At 45.3% G+C, this 18,340-nt stretch overlaps 1 protein-coding gene across 3 annotated transcripts in view; it reads left to right on the top strand.

The window, feature by feature from the left end:
• Positions 1-18,340, top strand: part of LANCL3 (LanC like family member 3) — a 398,209-nt gene that overhangs the window by 281,115 nt on the left and 98,754 nt on the right. For 2 of the 3 annotated variants that reach the window (XR_011284080.1, XM_069639246.1), the window contains exon 4: positions 15,500-15,707. Coding sequence is in view for 2 of the 3 variants with exons in the window: in XM_069639246.1 (XP_069495347.1) it covers positions 15,500-15,707 (208 nt within the window). In the remaining variant the exon portion in view is untranslated. The remainder of the gene's footprint in view (positions 1-15,499; positions 15,708-18,340) is intronic. The other variant, XM_069639247.1, reaches the window with a different exon arrangement.

Here is an 18,340-nt window from a genome sequence, read left to right as displayed (position 1 = left end):
GCAAGAAATTTCCACAACATGGCAATGGTAAGGGGCCAACTTCCCGCATTTCCAACATGGGAACGCGATTCGTCAACAGCCACACTTGACTACATCTTCACTTCACTCGCTCTATTACCCTACGTATCCACCTTTGAGATTTACAAAACGAAAGAAAGTGATCACAATCTCTTAACCACGACGCTGGAATCCAAAATCCCGGTGAAACCATTTTATACACCGAAACTGCAATTGGCAGCAAACCAAAAGCGGCTTCAGCTCACATCATCAAACATCAAAGATATAACGAAAAACTACAACGAAGCTCAACAAAATGCTACGGGTATTCTGGCTAGGCCAAATTACCTGCCCCTCCTTATACCCCACTTACAAAACCAAAAAACCAGCAAAGCCACAGTAACAACCGGCCATCACGAATACGACAAAGTTCTAGTGCAAAAACGAAGACAACTGAGAAAACTACAACGCGACTTCAAAAGAAATCCCAACGAAAAGGCTAAACAATCACTGGCCACGGCGACCAGATCTTACAGATCATGGATAAGACATCGGAGAGCGGAACTTTATCAAAAGGATGCAGAACAGATGTTAAAAACTTTAGCGTCAAAAAGTGTCGGAGATTTTTGGGCTTTAATAAAGAACAACGGCATCCGAACCGACGACAAACTCTTCAACTTGATACCGGAATCATCGTGGATAGCTTTTTACTCTGCCCAATTTGCTCCCACCTCCAGATCAGACACGGTGTTGAGAAACCAAAAAGAAGCCACATGGATAAATTTAGCAGTCCTAGACGAAATCAAGTTAGCAATCTCAAAGCTGAAAGCGTCCAGAGCACCCGGGCCAGACGGTCTGACCAACATAGACCTAAAGAAAAACCAAACGGAATGGTCCCTTTTGATAACAAAAATCTTTGATCATTGCAGATTATCCAGACAAGTCCCGAAAACATGGACAGAGACAATTATTGTACCCATTTTTAAAAAAGGAAGCAGAGATAATCCGGCGAATTACCGACCCATAGCCCTACTGGACATCATGGGCAAAATATTTGCAACTCTACTCCTATCAAAATTTCAAAATTGGGTAAGAACCTCTCCTTCAATCGATCATTTCCAAACGGGATTTCTCAAGACGGCCTCCACAAGCATAAACATCTTGATCTTGAACATCATCAAAGACAATGTAAAAAACAGAGCTCCAAAAGTCTTCCTCGCATTTATCGACTTATCTAAAGCATTTGATAATGTAAACCGTCAAAGACTATGGTCGAAATTATCCAACTGGAACTGTCCAAAGGAAATATTAGAACCAATAATCGCACTACACAAAGAGACAACTATGCGAGTTCGACTAAACCGACACGGCTTGCTATCAGAATCAGTAAAGGTCGAAAGAGGGGTCAAACAGGGGTGTCCCTTAGCCCCCGCTTTATTTATTACATTCTTAGGTGACTTTCAATATACGCAAACTTCATTGAGAGTATTTCCTCCGAAAGTTGGAAACAGCGCGGTGTCCAGGTTGCTCTACGCCGATGACCTGATTCTGATGGACCAAACTCAAGTCGGTCTGCAGCGCCAGTTGACAAATTTGGCCAAATTTGTCATCCAAAACGACTTAGAAATAAATATAGAGAAATCAAAAATCTTGACCTTGGGGAACAAGCGCTCAAAATCTAACTCAGGTGGTACCTGGTTTTTAGACATCGCAAAGATCGAGATAGTCACAAACATCAGATACCTGGGTGTCATGATTGATGAATCAAGAAACGAGAACTCATCCATCCTGGCTCTGTGGGCAAAAGTCAAAACACTTACCACGCAAATAAGACTGATTGACAACAAATATGGTAAATTTTCCTTAATACCAGCAATCCAGTTTTACAAACAAAAAGTGGTTCCTGCTTTGATCTACGGAATGGACGTAGCGCTCAACATGCATGACTCCATTTGGCCAAAACTAGAGGGATACCTCTGGAAAGCTGTCTTAGGACTGCCAAAATCGGCTTCTATTGCAGCCATACGACGAGAACTTGGCTTATTATCTTTGTCAGCATCTTTAGAACAAAGCCAAATGAGAGCACTAAGGAAAATCATTGACCCGGACTCGCTCCCAATTTACAAAATGATTCGAGAAGAACTTAAGACGGGGCGCTGTAAAGCATTGACCCTGTGGGAAAAGAAATTAACTTTAAAACTAAAAGCCCTTGCTTGCACCCACGAGGACTTAATCCAAAACCCAGAAAAAATTAAAAGAAAAGTAGCACATGAGGACTGGATCACCACATGTAATCTGGCAACGGCAAACAAATTGCTTTACCACCTTCCACCAACCACCAACAAACTAAACCTTCCGTTGAACTACTGCATCAAATTTCCAAACAAAAATCTCCGAAAAACGTTCATGCGAACAAGACTAAACCTAATACAAACACAAGAAATTCGAGCAATCCGTACCCAAGCAGCAAATAAAACCTGCAGATTATGTCAAAACCCAGACATCACAGAAACATCAAGACATCTGATCTTAAACTGTCCGAAAACCTCCCACCTCCGAACGACATTCCTGCTACCGCTACTTCAGGACTCTACTCTTAGAGAAGAACAGACTTGGTGGCCCAGACTGATCGCCGGGGAAAAAACAAAATGGGTTATAGTGGCAGTCAAGATTCTCGAAGCTGCTCTAAAACAAATCACAGAACTTTGATTCAAACAATGAACTTAGCTGAGATGAAAAACTGGCGAAATTGCTGATCTCTTTTTCTTCTTTTCTCTACACCTTGTAAAAACCATTTCTTTTTGGTTAAAATCAAGTAAATAAAAAAAAAAAACTCTTAAAGTACTTGAAAAACTACTTAATAATTTCCATGAGATCTGTGAAGAAAAGGGTCTAGCAAAGAATGAGAAGAAAACACAGTTAATGGTGTGTTTCCCAGTGGAAACAAATACAGAAATGTATACTTGTACTTATTCAAGATGCTGAAATTGAGGACGTGAGTTATTTTGATTAACTCTGTTTTGCAAGAATGGCAAATTGCGCCACCAATAAGTGAAAAACCATCTGTTATTGTCTCGCTGTAATGTGGCCACTCTGAGATTTGAATATTTAGCAAAGAATAGGGCTATACAACTCTCTCTAGATATGCATGAGGTGCAAGCTTTACCTACTGTATAACAGGAGTCTTACATTTTGGTGTTTTGTAAGTCCCCCAAATTAAGCAGTGCAGAAAATTAATTTTGAAAAGAGCTTTTAATACTTTCCAAAAGTGTGACAAATTCTTTCATTTATGTTGCGCTGTATCTAGTCAATTTGGTGTGCCAAATTCGTTCATTTATGTTGAGCTGTATCTAGTCAATTTAGGGTGCCAAATTCTTTCATTTATGTTGAGCTGAATCTAGTAAATTTAGAACACAAGATAAGTTTAAGGCCATTACAATTTTGGATCTGTCTATGGGTATCTCCTGTTTAAAACAAGTCAGGGATGAATGAATGGATGTTCTCAATTTACCAAGGCAATCAATTTACATTGGCCACTTATTTGAGAGATCTGGCCTGCCTCATTGGGTTGCCAGTCCTACGGTCCTATGCTCCATCAATTCTAAAGCTCAGAGTTTGATTAAATGTAGCGTTTTTGTAATAATGTAGGGGAAGGCCTTTTGGAGAATTATTTCAAAAGCTCTTTAGCACAGTAGTCTTCCCTTTCTAAATCGTGGTCCTGGTTTGAAACCTATCTTGATGTCATTTAACCAATATATAAGCACAGTTTATGTTTTAAACTTTGTTTGGGGGTATTACAATTGCCCACTGTAAAAAAAAGTGGCAACCATGGATCAGTGATAACTGTGTTTTTGTTGTTTGTTTGTCCATTTTACTCTTCGCAGTAGAAATTATTTGAAACCATGCCTACATGTTTTTGAAAGGAGTCTAAAATGGCATTCTGAATTGGTGGAATGAAGGTTCTTTTTGGTCTAATTTCAAGATATTCTGATTCAACTCTGTTGGGATTAGACCAGGTTTCCGAAACAAAGAACAATTTGAGTTTCATTTTAAGAGTTAATTTGAAGAAACTGATTTTTTCTTTGAGGAGAGAGCTGTTGTGGTGTGGTACGAAAGAGATGCCTTTCTGTAGAGCAGCTTGTTCAAATTTAGTGAGTGAGTGACTTGAAATATTGATGACTTGGTCTTCTTGGGAAGTAAATTCACTTTGCGAGCTGTATTTTTTCTTTTGGCCTCTTCGTGTCTGACGCATTCTAAAAAAGTGACCGGGCGGGAGTTGAATTCTTGGATGTAGTTGCGACCTGAGAGTCAGAGACAATGTTCGGTGTTTGATTTGAGATGGGTACTTCAGTTTCACCGCTAGATATATCCGAGGATGAGATTTCTGGATTAAGAATTATTTTGCTTTTAGGATGGGGACTCTTCCAGTTCTTGTTAGATCTTTTTGATGGTAATACTCTTTCCACGTGTATACTATATCCAATTTGTAATCCAAGGTATTGCGTCTGAACGTACAAATCTTTTTAAATTCGATTTCCTTCTAATATCCATCGAGTTTAGTGTTAATCTCTTCGAGTCATAAGCCTAGTTCTTCTTTGGAAGTTAAAGATGACAGTTGTGCCTTTGTGGATTCCAGTTCAATGTCTATACAATCAAGCGATTTTGAGAGTTCTTCAATTGTAAGAATGATCAAATGTAGGGAGCATTTGTTTAATACAAGTCTCGACCATTTTATGAACTCAGGGTTGTCTTTACAAAGAGTTGGTTCTGGATCATTTCTCAAACTCCTGGGAATGCACTGTGCTTTGTAGTATTTGGACAAAGTTGTTGCATGGAGTTTCTGGCAGATTTCTCTACAGATCAGTCAATCCAATTTGTTCACTAATTCCTCTGGTTTATTGGAGGAACACAATTCTTGGTCAGTGTCTTTAATTAAATTCATTTAATTTCTATTGGATGTAAGAGCTTCTATTTTTGAAAATGACATTACTACACAGAGTAATAGATAGGTGCAACCTCTAGGTGTGGAGTAACCTCGGCAAAAGAGAATCACAGAAGAAAAATGGTTGTGGAGGTGCACTCTGGAAGTATGTGTTGTTCAAGAAAACAATTTAGGGAACTTACTTCTAGTTTTAGGTGCTCCTGTGTATGTCTTGGTTACAAGACAGGTAATGACGTAAAGAACAAAAGGTCCACCCAGTGGGTGGGGGGACAACCACATGGCACACTATAGTCTCATGATGATCAGAAAAAATATTAAGATAAAAGATAATGGAGTACTGAAGTGCAATCAAAAAAACAATTTAATGCAGACAGTTAGCAATTTAGCACAATTATTAGTGACGGAATTCGTAAATCATGAATGTCAAAAACGTTCATATAGTGCTGACAAAGCAGTGTGGAAACTCATAATAAGAGATATCTGTTTCCAGGTTAGATAACAAAAATCGGCACAGTGAAGTTAACAATTTTTCCCAAAAAGTCAATATTTCAGAGATTGAAAATATATATAGTCTCATGTAAGGAACATAAACACTGTCACAGCACTGTAAGGTGCAGTGTTGCTCCTTATGCGTACAATGCGTTTCGGGCGTTGCCCTTCATGAGCGGCAGGGAAGGCCAGGTGGACGAAGAGAGGGAATGCAGAGAGTGCAGGGGTAAGAGGGGCCACGAGTTAAGTGCGAGGCACGGGGCTGGAAGGACTCGAGGGGTGCAGGCCCAGCCAGGCTAGTGCAGGGAGAGAGGGTCCAGAAGGGCAAGTGCAGGATGGGGGGGCAGGGGAAACCAAGTGCAGGGGGAGACGGGTCGAAAGGAGGGCCTGGTGCCCTGTAAGAATCTGAATGAACCAGGCAGTCAGTCAAGAGGCAGAAGGGGACATTAGCAGGGGAGGGGGAGGGGGAAGGAGAAAGAAAAAAGGAGGGTCTTGAGAAGCTTCTGGAACTTATGGAGATCTGGCTCAAGTCCGACAGAGGCAGAGAGGCTATTCCAGACGGAGGCACTGCGGAGGAGAGATATCTACACTCACTCTTTCTGCTTAGAGAAGTGTCTGATCTGCAGAGAGTTGGAACAAGAAGACCAAAGGGCTCTAGAAAGGCAGGTATTTTGGGAGAGATAGAGTTGGATGTAGCGGGGATCCAGGCCCCAGAAAGCTTGTGGATGATGCAGAGGGTCTTGAACTTGATCCTCGCAGAAACCGGGAGGCATTTTAGAGATATTAGGACTGGAGAGATGCGGTCCATGGGCTTGAGGCTAAGTCTTGCAGTCCTATTCTGGATTTGGGGCGAAGGGAGGAGTTAGGCAGGTTGAGGAAGAGGCTGTTTCAGTAGTCCAGCCTAGAGAGGACCAGACCTCTGGAGACTTTGGGTTTCTGGGGAAAGTGAGGAAAGAGAGAATGCCTCTGAGGAGGTGCAGCTGAAAGTGGGCCTTCTTGTCCTGTGGGAATTCTGGGCACATGCATGTCAGTTGCAATTTCATGTGTGATGTCATGGGCAGTGCATGGTGGTGATCAAGTAATTGCTACCTTAGGTACCATAACTGGAGATGTAATGGGATATTGTTTTACACTGAACCCGTAACATTCCTTTCCCAATGTTGTTTCACAGAATTTCAAAGGATTTTGTAAGATAAATTTAACCATAATGTCTCTTTAACCAAAGTTTGTTTACTGATTTGTTTTTTTATGAGACATGGTGTCATGCCTACTGTGGCCATTGGGCATGATCTGGGGCCAAGCCCATTGTGAACTTTGCCCACAGCATGAGATTTGGCTATGCCGCAGACACCACAAACCCAGTGGTTGCTTTCTTTGGGGTATGGCATCCTCCCATGCCATTCTCCCATGCCAAAGGAGGTTCTATATCTATTTGATGTCTGCCCAACGCCTCCATCTCCCATTGCCGTTGCTATTATACTGCTTAACCTTAGGCCATGCCCTCTCCTTTTTTCATGAAAAGCTGGTGGCTCTTTCTGCAGGGGTGTCCCCTGCACGTTCAATGTGATAATGTCCCTCAAAAAACGGCAAACTTTTGGCGACTTTTTTGCCAGGCGACATTTTTGCAGAGACATTATCACATGGAACAGAGTAGGGTCCATACACCTGTGTTTTCTAAAGCTCTTGCACTCCCATTTCACGGGAGCTTCCCACACTCCCTTTTGTGTTCTGCCCCGAAAGGATCCACTTTTTTGCAGTCAGGACTCTGCCCCACCAATTGCTATGCAATTCCTTCCCCTAGGTGGCCTTCTGCCTTTGCTGTCAGTCCAGTTCTACATGTGCCTGTGTCCTCCTGTCTGCATTTTTCATAACGGGTACTACTGCCGGCCTACCAACGTACAAGGGGTAGGCACCTCCTAGACACGTACCTTCTCACTCGGAATAGCCGGAAGCAATGTGCAAGGGACACTCTGCCTTGGGCTCATTTATGATATCAAATATATCCCCTCGGTTTGCCTTCAGTTATGCCCCAGGCACTCCCTAGATATCACTTGTGTAATTTCCTTGGGTAATGCTCAGGGGTCTCACCAAAGCCCCAATGTAGCCACTGGGTATAGCCTGTTTTGGTGGGCATGGAGTGGAATGTAAAGTAACTTGGTCTTGTAAAAGATTATATAGGCCCTCATTATGAGTTTGGCGGTCTGGAAATAAAGGTGCCGGTAGCAATGTGCCATCACCCTTTCTGGACCTTCAAACTATATGTATGCCAGTAGGGGCACCGGCATGCCTGACCTGGCGGGAGTTCAGGCCCCTACCGGCATGTTGTTTACTGAAGCACCGGCACCGTTAACAACGTTGCCAGTGCTTCAGGTTTCCCATTCCCATGGAGTCCTAATGGACTCCATGGGAATGGAAATAATTGTAGCACTACCGGCTGTAATATCCCGGTAGCACTGGGATGTCATGCAGTGGTAATGGTGTTACAGTGTTTTACCAGAAGCCTCGTAATGAGGGCCATGTCTGCCATACTGATGGTCTTTTGATGCTTGTTGCTGTAAGGAAGGGAAGGGGTAGAGTCATTTGGAACAGATGGAAATGCAGTACGCAAAACCTTAGGTGTTGATGTTTGTATATGGGATACACTTGCTGTGTGCTAGTGATATTCTAGTTAAATTGGCTTAGGGTAAATGTGGTCTGTGATGCAATAAGAGAACCACTGCTGTTGTGCTCAGTTCTGTACTAACAGGTTTTGCGATGTTAGCCTGGGTGAGTCTGGGGGTTGTGTAGCGGGGGAAAGGATGGCAAATTGAAGATTGATAGTGTTTTATGTGTAACTGTTCGAGCGGCCAAGCCTCTGATGTGCTTGTTTGCTGGTTGATGTATCTACTGTTAATTGCTTAGTTATTGGAATGGTTGGTTATTAACAGTGATGTCCATGGGTATTAATATTGAGTTAGGCAGTCCTATGGGCCTCCTTCTGCTTCTTTGTGGTTACCTGATTGCTTGTACTGACAAAGCATTTTCTTGCCTATGGGACTGCAGGGATAATGCTATCCGCCTTTCACAGGCAGCACCAGAAAGGTTTCCGAGATTATTTGTGATGGTGTGGGATCTCATCTAACCGCGCGAGTAGCCAATATCAACTAGATGTTTCTTGTTCTTGGTGATTTAAGCGGCCATTAAAGGTGTGTCCAGATGCAGTGTTGTTTCAGGTTTAGGGATGTTATCTGTGGTCTAAATGATGTGTGTTGTGGTTTATCTGGTTCAAAGGCAGCACCATAAGACGTTCCTGCTTATGTTTCTCAATGTATTAACAATTGAGAATTCTAATTCATTGGGATCCATTCAGAGCGCATGTGCTGTTGTTGGGCTGTCTGGGTAAGTGGATGTTATCCTAGGCACCTTCTGGTGTGCATTGTTGCTGGCCCAGTTGAATAAGCAGTACCATAAGACATTAATTCTCATTTGTCTATGTTTTGGTTATCTGAAGTTTCTGATTTCCTTGGAAATGGGTGTGACATCTGGTGCATCCTCTGAGCTGACTGGGTGTCACAAACTGGGGACCCTTCCCTTAAATCCACCTCACCTGAATCTTTGGATGAGCTGTCTGAAGACTCTGGGCCTCATTACAACCTTTGCGGAATGGGTTAACGGGTGGCGCTAATGGAGGCGGACCCGTTAAACCCATTCTGCAAGATTACGAGGGTCCTTACCGGGTCCCGCGAGGGGACCAGGGAGCTAACAACGGGCCGGTCATAATCGGCCCGTTGTTAGCTCCCTGCACCCATTCCCATTGAGCCCTATGGGGGCTCAAATGGGAATGGGGAAGGTCCGGGCCCGGGTTCCCTGTATGGGAAATTACTGGGCCCTCCAAACTCAGAATGGCCTGGTAATTCCCCATTCAGGGAACCCGGACCCAGTTTTGGTGGCAGCCATGTCCTTGTTAAGGGCATGGCTACCGCCAAAACCGTAATGAGGCCCCCTGTCTTCTTCGTACTTCTACTGATCGGGGGCCTTCAGTTCTTCTTTCCTTTCTTGTCGAAGAGATAAGGGTGGGCTTCCCCCGAGGCCACCTTGTCCAGGTGACAGACACCTTAGTCACAGGAGGACTCGGAGGAGCCGACCCCAAACAGGGAAAAAGCCTTATGGCTGAAAAAACCCTGAGGTATATCTCTGCAAATTCCTGAGATGGTTCATAACAGTAGACTGTAAATCCGCCTTCCAGGGACGATTCCGGCTCCAGAGTAAATGTATCCAGTCCAGAGTAGAAGGGAGGAGCAAGAGATGTTCCCTTCCAATACCCAGGGTGTGCGTGCAGTGATGAACAAGGATTCCCACAGCAGAACAATAATCTGCGCTTAGCGAGAGAAGCAGGTTACACAAGGTAAGTAAGGACAGGGGTGAGCACTTTTGATGAGAAGAAAGTAAGCTGAACAGACTCAGCCGTGAATGACAACAGAAGCACGGCCGGAACTTAGACAAGCAGGAGTCACAGCAGCCGGCTTTCAAAACAGCGAAGGAGCAAACGGATCACAAGCGGTCAGGAAGCCAAGTCGGAGTGGAAGAGAGAGACCAAGGCAAACAAGGAAAAGATCCACCTGGCAGGAGGATAAGGCAGAGGAGCGTAAATATAGGCATGCTTACTGACAGTCCGCCAGGGTGTTCTGCTTACCCGGAATGTAGGTTATTTTAAAGTCAAATTTAGTAAAGAAGTATGCCCAGTGGGCGTGCCGGGAATTCTTGCACTCCATTTGACTGAGAACCCGCAGGTTACAATGGTCTTTTCTCACCAAAAACGGGAAGGCAGCTCCTTGCAAGAGATGGCGCCATTCCTCGCAGGCTTGTTTGATGGCTAGTAGTTCCTTTTCTATTACTGCATAATTCTTCTCACTGGGTGTCGGGGTGCAAGAGTAGTATGCCACAGGATGTTCAAATCCGTCCACTCCCTTTTGAAGAAGAGCGGTTCTGATGGCGCCTTCTGATGCATCTTCTTCTACAATTAACGGGAGTGCTTGATTCGGCTGAACCAGAATGGGAGCTGATACAAACAGTTCGTTCAATTTCCAAAAGGCAGAGCTGGCTTCTGTGTCCCATTCGAATTTGGCTCCTTTCTTTAGGAGTGAAGTAATGGGAAGCACTATTTCCGAGAATCCAGAGATGAACATTCGGTAGAAGTTTGCTAGGCCTAAAAACTTCTGAATGTCCTAGGTTCTGGCCTTAGTCGTATGGCCTTGATCTTTCCTGGATCCATCTGTATTCCCTCCTTGTAGAGGATAAAATCCAAGTAGGTGATCGAGGTGGCCTCGAAGATGCACTTTACCGGTTTGGCGAGCAAGTGATGAGTCCGTAGACGTGACACACTTTGAGGACGTGCTGTCTGTGTTCTGTGATGTTGGCAGAGAAGACAAGAATATCATCCAAGTAGACCACGACTGTAGAAAAAAGGAGCTCTGCAAATATCTTATCCATAAAACGTTGGAAAACAGGGTGGGCGGTGACCAAGCCGAAGGGCATCACTTGATACTCGTAGTGGCCCAACGGGGCACGAAACGTGGTCTTCCATTCGTCTCCCGTTCGGATCCTTAGTAAGTGATACGCGCTGCTGAGGTCCAATTTAGTGAACATACTGGATCCCCGTACCGCTTCCAGTACTACTTTGATGAGAGGCATGGGATATCTGTTTGCGAATGGTTTGACAATTTAGGCTGCAATAGTCGTTGCAGGGCCTGAGTTCACTTGTCCCCTTCTTAGGGATGAAGAATAGATAAGCGCTCATGGGAGATCTGAACTCCCTTATCAGGCCGTCGGTAAGGTTGCTGTCCAGGTATTCCCTCAATGCCTGTCTTTCAGGTAGGGACAAAGTATACATTCTCCCAACGGGAATGGTGACTTCAGGCTGTTGTTCGATGGTACAATCTTCTTTTCTGTGTGGTATTAAAAAACGGGTGGTGACATCCTCAAAAATATCAGCATACTCTTGGTACTGTAGTGGGATGGTTTGTACCACTGTGGTGGTCATGGATACTCATACCCCAACCCGAGAGTCCTCCTGTGGTTGGGAAAGACAATGTTGATGGCAGTAATCGGACTGAAAGCAGATGGTGTTTAAGGACCAATCAATGTTTGGGTTGTGTTGTCTCAACCATGGCATACCTAAAATGATCGGGAAGTGGGCAGCACGAACCAAGTCGAAGCACATATGTTCCTGATAATGAAACATAGACACTGGGAGCGAGCAGGATTCCTGGATGATGGGGCCAGAGTTTAATGGAGATCCATCCACGCCTTCTACTGGAAAAGGGTCTGGCTTAGGCTGCAATGGTATACCCTTTTCCTTAGCCCAAGTAATGTCCATGAAATGTCCTGCCGCCCCGCAGTCCAGCATAGCTAGTGCCTCGATGGGAGAGGACGACTTAATGAGAATCGTGATACTGAACACAACAGACGGCCGTCTGGTGGCACTTCTTTCAACTGTGTCTGATCAAAGGGATTCATGTTCCTTCCCCCAACCTTATTCCTGTCTAGGGCCCGGGGTTGCTCGTTTCCAGTCCAGCGTGGAGGTACTTCCGGGCAGTTTCTCAACAAATGTCTTGAGGAGCCACAGTGCATACAGAGACCAAGTTCCTTGCGTCTCTTTCTTTCTTCTGCGGTCAGGGGTCCCCTGGTGGTGCCTATTTGTATGGGTTCTTCACCTGAGATCTTTTCCGGGGATACTGGTGAGTTAGTCACGGGAAGCTGAAACAGTCTGGTTCTGTGTCCCTCCTGTCTTTGTTCTGACATCCTGTATTCAATCTGAAGGGACTGGGTCACCAGTTCTTGGAACGTGGCTAGTCTTACTACTCTGGCGAGTTCAGCTTTTATGTCCTTGTGTAACCCTCTTCGGAACAAGGTCTGTTGGGCCGAATCCGGCCACCCTGCTTCAGTGGCGTGTTTAACAAATGCAGGTACATAGGATTACACGCTCTGTGATCCCTGTTTGAGATTCAGTAAAGCTTTGTAGGTGGACTATTGTGCTTCTGGTCGATCAAACCGAGCACTGAAGTGTTGTATGAATAATCCATAGTCGTTCATGGAGGGATCAGCCAGGATGATGAATGGAGTGGCCCAGGCTAACGCGTTCCAGACTAGATTGGAGATTAGAAAACCAACCTTAGCTCAGTCCCCTTCATAGGCTTTTGACCGAAAGGCGAAATATGAGACAGGTGTCGAGGGACTCTTTCAGCTGTCTAGGATTTCCATCATACTTCCCAAAAGGGAAGGTCAGTGGAGGAAGATCACCGCGTGATGCATCCTGAACAGAGAACTGCTCTCTCTAGAGTGTTGTTCTCATCTCTCAATGACTGGACTTCAGCTGTTAGTCCTTGTAGGGCCGCTACCAATTCCTGGTATTGTTCGAGGGAGGCCATTGAAGGTTCCGGGTGTTGCAATCTGTCACAAACTGGGGACCCGTCCCTCAAATCCATCTCACCCGAATCTTCTGATGAGCTGTCTGAAGAATCTGTTGTCTTCTTACTTCTACTGATCAGGGGCCTTCGGTTCGTCTTTCCTTTCTCGTCGAAGAGATCAGGGCGGGCTCCCCCGCAGGCCACCTTGTCCAGGTGGCAGATACCATAGGCACAGGAGAACTCTGAGGAGCTGACCCCAAACAGGGGAAAAGCCTTGCGGCTGAAAAAATCCCGAGGCGTATCTCTGCAGATTCCCAAGATGGTTGATAACAGTAGACTGTGTAAATCCGCCTTCCAGGGATGATTCCAGCTCCTGAGTAAATGTATCCAGTCCAGAGTAGAAGGGAGGAGCAAGAGATGTTCCCTTCCAATACCCAGGGGGTGCGTGCAGTGATGAACAAGGATTCCCACAGCAGAAAATAACCTGCGTTTAGCGAAAGAAGCAGGTTACCCAAGATAAGTAAGGACAGGGGCGATCACTTTTGATGAGAAGAAAGTACGCTGAACAGACTCGGCTGTGAATGACAACAGAAGCCCGGCCGGAGCCTAGTCATGCAGTGAGTCACAGCGGCAGGCTTCGAAAACAGCCAAGTCGGAAACAGAGCACAAGCGGTCGGGAAGCCAAATCGGAGCGGAAGAGAGAAACCAAGGCAAACAAGGAAAGAATCCACCTGGCAGGAGGATAAGGCAACGGAGCGAAACTACAGGCATGCTTACTGACAGTGGGAATGGTTGCGCCTTTCGAGTGACGCTCCGGAGGCATGTAAAAAATGGCGGCGGCCATCCTGAAGTAATCTAGACTGCTGCAGCATTACGGATGACCAACGTAATGGCACATCAATAGAGGTGCCAACGCTTCCAGATTCGTCACGGGCGGAACGTGACACTGGGCTGAAGCATACAATGAGGTGTACTCGGTTATGATTTTTGTAGCCAGATTGGTTGTCACAGAGTTAGGTTGTGTTCATTTAATGAGTCAGTAGTGGTGTCCTATGTGGGGCTGGTAAAGGCTTCATTATCTCCCTAAGGCATAGGAAAGACCCGACATTTCATGCATTTCTGAAAGCTCAGGTGGTCCTCCTGTATGTAAGAAAGCAAATCGTATGTGGCATTATGCAGTTCACGGTTTAAACCATCATTTAAATGGTCTAGTTTTTGGCTACTCCTTTCACGCTTCCTTAGGTATGTTTTCTCTTTTGTGGCCATTATAGTTTGGGTGTGTATTTATTTTACTTATTTATAGGGTATTTATAATGTGCCTATACACAGTGTGTTTCGAGACACAACAAGACAAGAGTGTGGGGGAACAGGGAGGACAAACAAAAACAATCCTTCTAGGCCTTGTGATATTCTGATCGTGCAAGTGCAGTAAAGAGAAGTGCAGCGGAGAGAGGGTTTAGGGGGAGTGCCGGTCAGGGAAGAGGGCCTGTGAGAAAAAAGCAAGTGACAGGGGAGGACAGGTGGACAGAGCCAGGGGAAAGCAGGGAATGTAGGGGAAGAAAGGTCTACAGCTAAGGGAGGGGTAAGGGACTGGAAGGGCTACAAGGGTGCAGGCCCAGCCAGGCTAGTGCGGGGGGAAGGGAGTCCGAGGGGAGCCCAGAAGGGCAAGTTCAGGTTGAGGGGTGTGGGGGGGGTCAGGGAAGACCAAGTGCAGGGGTAGACTGGATTAGGAAGGCCTGGTGTCCTGTAAGACTCTGAAGGAACCAGACAGCCAGTCAAGAGGCAGACGGGGACAATAGCAAGGGAGCGAAGAGGGAAGGAAGAAGAGAAAAGGAATGTCTTGAGAAGTTTGTGGAACTTAAGGAGATCTGGCTCAAGTCTGAGAGGGCAAGGGAGGCCATTCCACAGGAAGGCACCTGCGGAGGAGAGAAATCTACTCCCCATTCTCTGCTTGGAATAACATTCAGATCTGCAGAGAGTTAGAGCTCGACGACCGAAGGGCTCTAGCAGGGAGATATTTAGGGTGAGAGAGTTGGATGTAGAGCAGTCCCAGGCCCCCGAAAGCCTTGTGGATGATGCAGAGGGCCTCGAACTTGATCCTCGCAGCAACCAGGAGCCAGTGGAGAGATTTAAGGGCTGGAAAGATGCAGTCCTTGGGCTTCAGGCCAAGGATAAGTCTTGCAGTCCTGTTCTGGATTAGTTGAAGGGGGCGAAGGGAGGAATTAGGCAAAATGAGGAAGAGGCTTTTGCCTTGAGAAGACCAGAGCTCTGAAGACATTGGATTTCTGGGGGAAGGTGAGGAAAGGGAGAATGCCTCTGCGGAGGTCCAGTTGAAAGTGGCCTTCTGAGGAGGTGCAGCTGAAAGCATTACACATACACAACTGACTTCTATGTGTGTACGTGTACATTGTTCTTCTAATTACTCTTTTGAATCATGTAATGCATTAATGCATTGATGCATTGCAGTGTTTTCCAGGCGCTAGTCTTACTTTCACCCAGAAAAGTGTAATGAATATTCACTTATATTTTTTATCTGAGAGATACTTACACTGCAGTGTAAACACCTGTTATGGCGGGGACCAGTGTTGCTATACCATGTTAAAATGTTTTGTTGTAAAGAGCTAGTGCCTGTCCATACCGTACATAAAACCTATTTACCAAAGTGTTTTTTTTTATGTTTCAATAGGAATTGCATACCTTTTTGCCAAGGCATATCTGCTTTCCAAGAAGCCCTGTTACTTGGACACCTGTATACGCTGCGGTGAGCTGACCTGGCAGAAGGGGCTATTGAAGAAGGGACCTGGGATCTGTCATGGAGTGGCTGGCAGTGCCTATGTCTTTCTCTTGCTATACAGACTTACCGGTAACTCAAAATACATTTACAGAGCACAGAAGTAAGTTTCTTGGCATGTTGGTGCCTTTTCTTTGACCTCGTTGCATACAGTGTGCAGTTTCGTTCTGGACGATCCACGCTCAGACTCTGTGATGTCTAGATGCCTTAATTTGGTCAACTTTGCCATTGAACTATTTTAGTGCCCTTTAGAACCTACATATACATACAATATAAATGGTTCCATTTTGCTCTTAGGACATCAATATAATAGGGTGACAGCCATTTCCCTATAGTTAAGGCAAAACCTCAGCACTTTTTACAGCATTCTGTTTCTTAGCTCTTTTGAACCCTTTGACAATTCTGCATGAAATTTTACAGAAAAGGTTCACAAGCTTCTAGCAAATGTATGGAAATATTTGGTGCAAATCTATTCGACAGTTCAAAAGTTATGTAATGCTGAAAGACATTGTGTTTATTTGCCTTTTACAATGCTGTTCCCTTAGGGTGAAAAGCAAAACATTTTGCATGCACACAGCCTATACTACTGTATGATTTTCACCAGTTATTTAGTTGATGGAATGTGCAGGAATAGGTCTTTTCATTGTTTGGTGGCAGTATGGCATTTGCTATTTAAATATCTCCTCTGATGAAGTCCCCTGTCTGGTTCTGGGGATTTGACGTGTCGAGTACAAAGGCTGTGAGGCCGAGTTGGCGGTTCTCCTTGCGGTACCCGAAAAATTCATCTGGCACAGAGATATACCACAGTTGGATCAGTGTTTTAGGTTGATCCAAGTGGCAGTGTCAATTAGAATACCAAAAGACTTACTTGGTTGGTTGGGTGAACCGCCAAAGGTGATGGAGTGACCCCAGGATTTCTTCTTAGAGAAATAAAAGCCACCTTCACAGCCTGGCCTGTCCTAAAGCCCAGAAAGTGAGAAAGGGGGGGGGGCATGTGATGAAGACTGCTATTGATTGTGAACAACACCATCGTTGTGACTCAGGGGCCTGGGTTTACGTACAGTTACAGATTCACTCACTAAATCCGATGAGTAATTTCCTAGAGATTGTGGAACCCGCAATCAACACCACAAGTCAGCAGATCCTGTGTAGTCTGTGATTTGCCAAACACAGAGTGCTCATCGGGGGTATCAAAGTTACAGAAACATGTTGTTTATATTTCACTGCATACTCAATCTGAATATAGAATGGATATGCTCTGAAAGCGTATCCAACGTGTTTTCAACCTCTAATTCAAACACTATAAACACTGAAAACCTCGGCTCAGCATAAGCATCACTCGAGAGAATGAGGAAGGTTAACATGCAAGACGGTGAACTGGCCAGTCATAGACATGATCTAGCTCCTTGAGCCCAATGCAGCAGCATGTGCATTCAGGTACAAAGGCCAATTGTATGCCTCATCCAATTACATGCCACTGTGCGGACAATCAATGAAAGTCTCACCGAGAGGAAGGAGAGAACACAATATGAAAGCACCCATCCTACTTGCCCAGGGTGGGTTGCAGGAGCAGGAGTCTTGCGTTTGCAGAAGGCTGGAGAATGTAGAGCTGTAAAAGGAGAAGAGGCTGGAGGAACAGAAGAGTGGAAAGGTTACAGCACTGGAGAGCAGTAGAAGGATGAGAGAATTAAGAGGGTCACAGAGAGGGTAATAATATCAGAGGGTGAGAGTGGACAGAAGGCGTTGGTTAGAGTTAAGAAGGTGAAGATTGAGGAGGTAAAAACAGAGAGGTAGAGGACAGGATGAGGGTGTAAGAGTTAAGAGAGTGACAGAAGGTGGGAATGTCTGAAAGGGGATGGTTGCAGGAGGGGGTGATGGCATCAGGACACAGGAGTGGATGTCCATAGGAGGTGGTATGAATCAGGGTGACGGAAGAGGTGATAAAACCAAGGGAGAAAGAGGAGGTGATCAATTTAGAGGCTGACATTTACACAGAGGAGGTAATATCAGGGAAAGAGTCTGATGCAGATGAGGAGGAAAGAGAGGAAGGTGGCACTGTGAGAGAAAGGTGAAAGTGAAGGTGGTATGAAGAAGATTGGAAGGTTAAACACCAGGTTGAGCGAGGGATACTCCAGGGGAGGTAAAGCCCAGAGGAGGTAGGAGCTTAGAGATAACAACGGCAGGCAGAGAGACATGAGCAGACTAGGCTTTAACATTGTAGCAGCTGGAAGAAGAAAAAAGAACACCAGGAGGTGAAGGAAAGGTTCAGGTGAGGTGAGATAACCAGCTTCCAATAATCCAGAACAGGAAGGTTCTCGTGGACCCACTCGGCCCTCGGAAGGATCAGACAGTGGGAAGAGGAACGACACAAGGCAAGAAAACTACTATGTGATCATAGAGGTAAGGTGACAGGACCCAGGAGGAGGCCCAGCCAAATCTCTAGCTCCTTCTGCCAGCTCTGTCCATTGACTCCTCTGTTTTTGAGATTGTACTCCACAGTGCGTGGTGTGGCATGGGAGTCCAGAAAGCCTGCATCTATTTCAGATCAAGAAGAGTTTGGGTCACCCTGAAGACCACATTGCAAGGAAGGAGTGATGTGACCCCTTTTCAACTGTTTGAACTGGGACATTTGTTCAGAGGCTGGTAAGGCATAGGAACCTGCATCCCATGGAAGAGACATTGTACAACAGGAGGGTCTCTGAGGGGAATGGGACCCACTCTCACTTTGGCGAGAAC

Source organism: Ambystoma mexicanum, chromosome 7q (genome assembly GCF_040938575.1).
Source record: "Ambystoma mexicanum isolate Mex_15411 chromosome 7q, UKY_AmexF1_1, whole genome shotgun sequence".
Taxonomy (NCBI): Eukaryota; Metazoa; Chordata; class Amphibia; order Caudata; family Ambystomatidae; genus Ambystoma; species Ambystoma mexicanum.
This window is presented reverse-complemented; position numbering and strand designations above follow the sequence as displayed.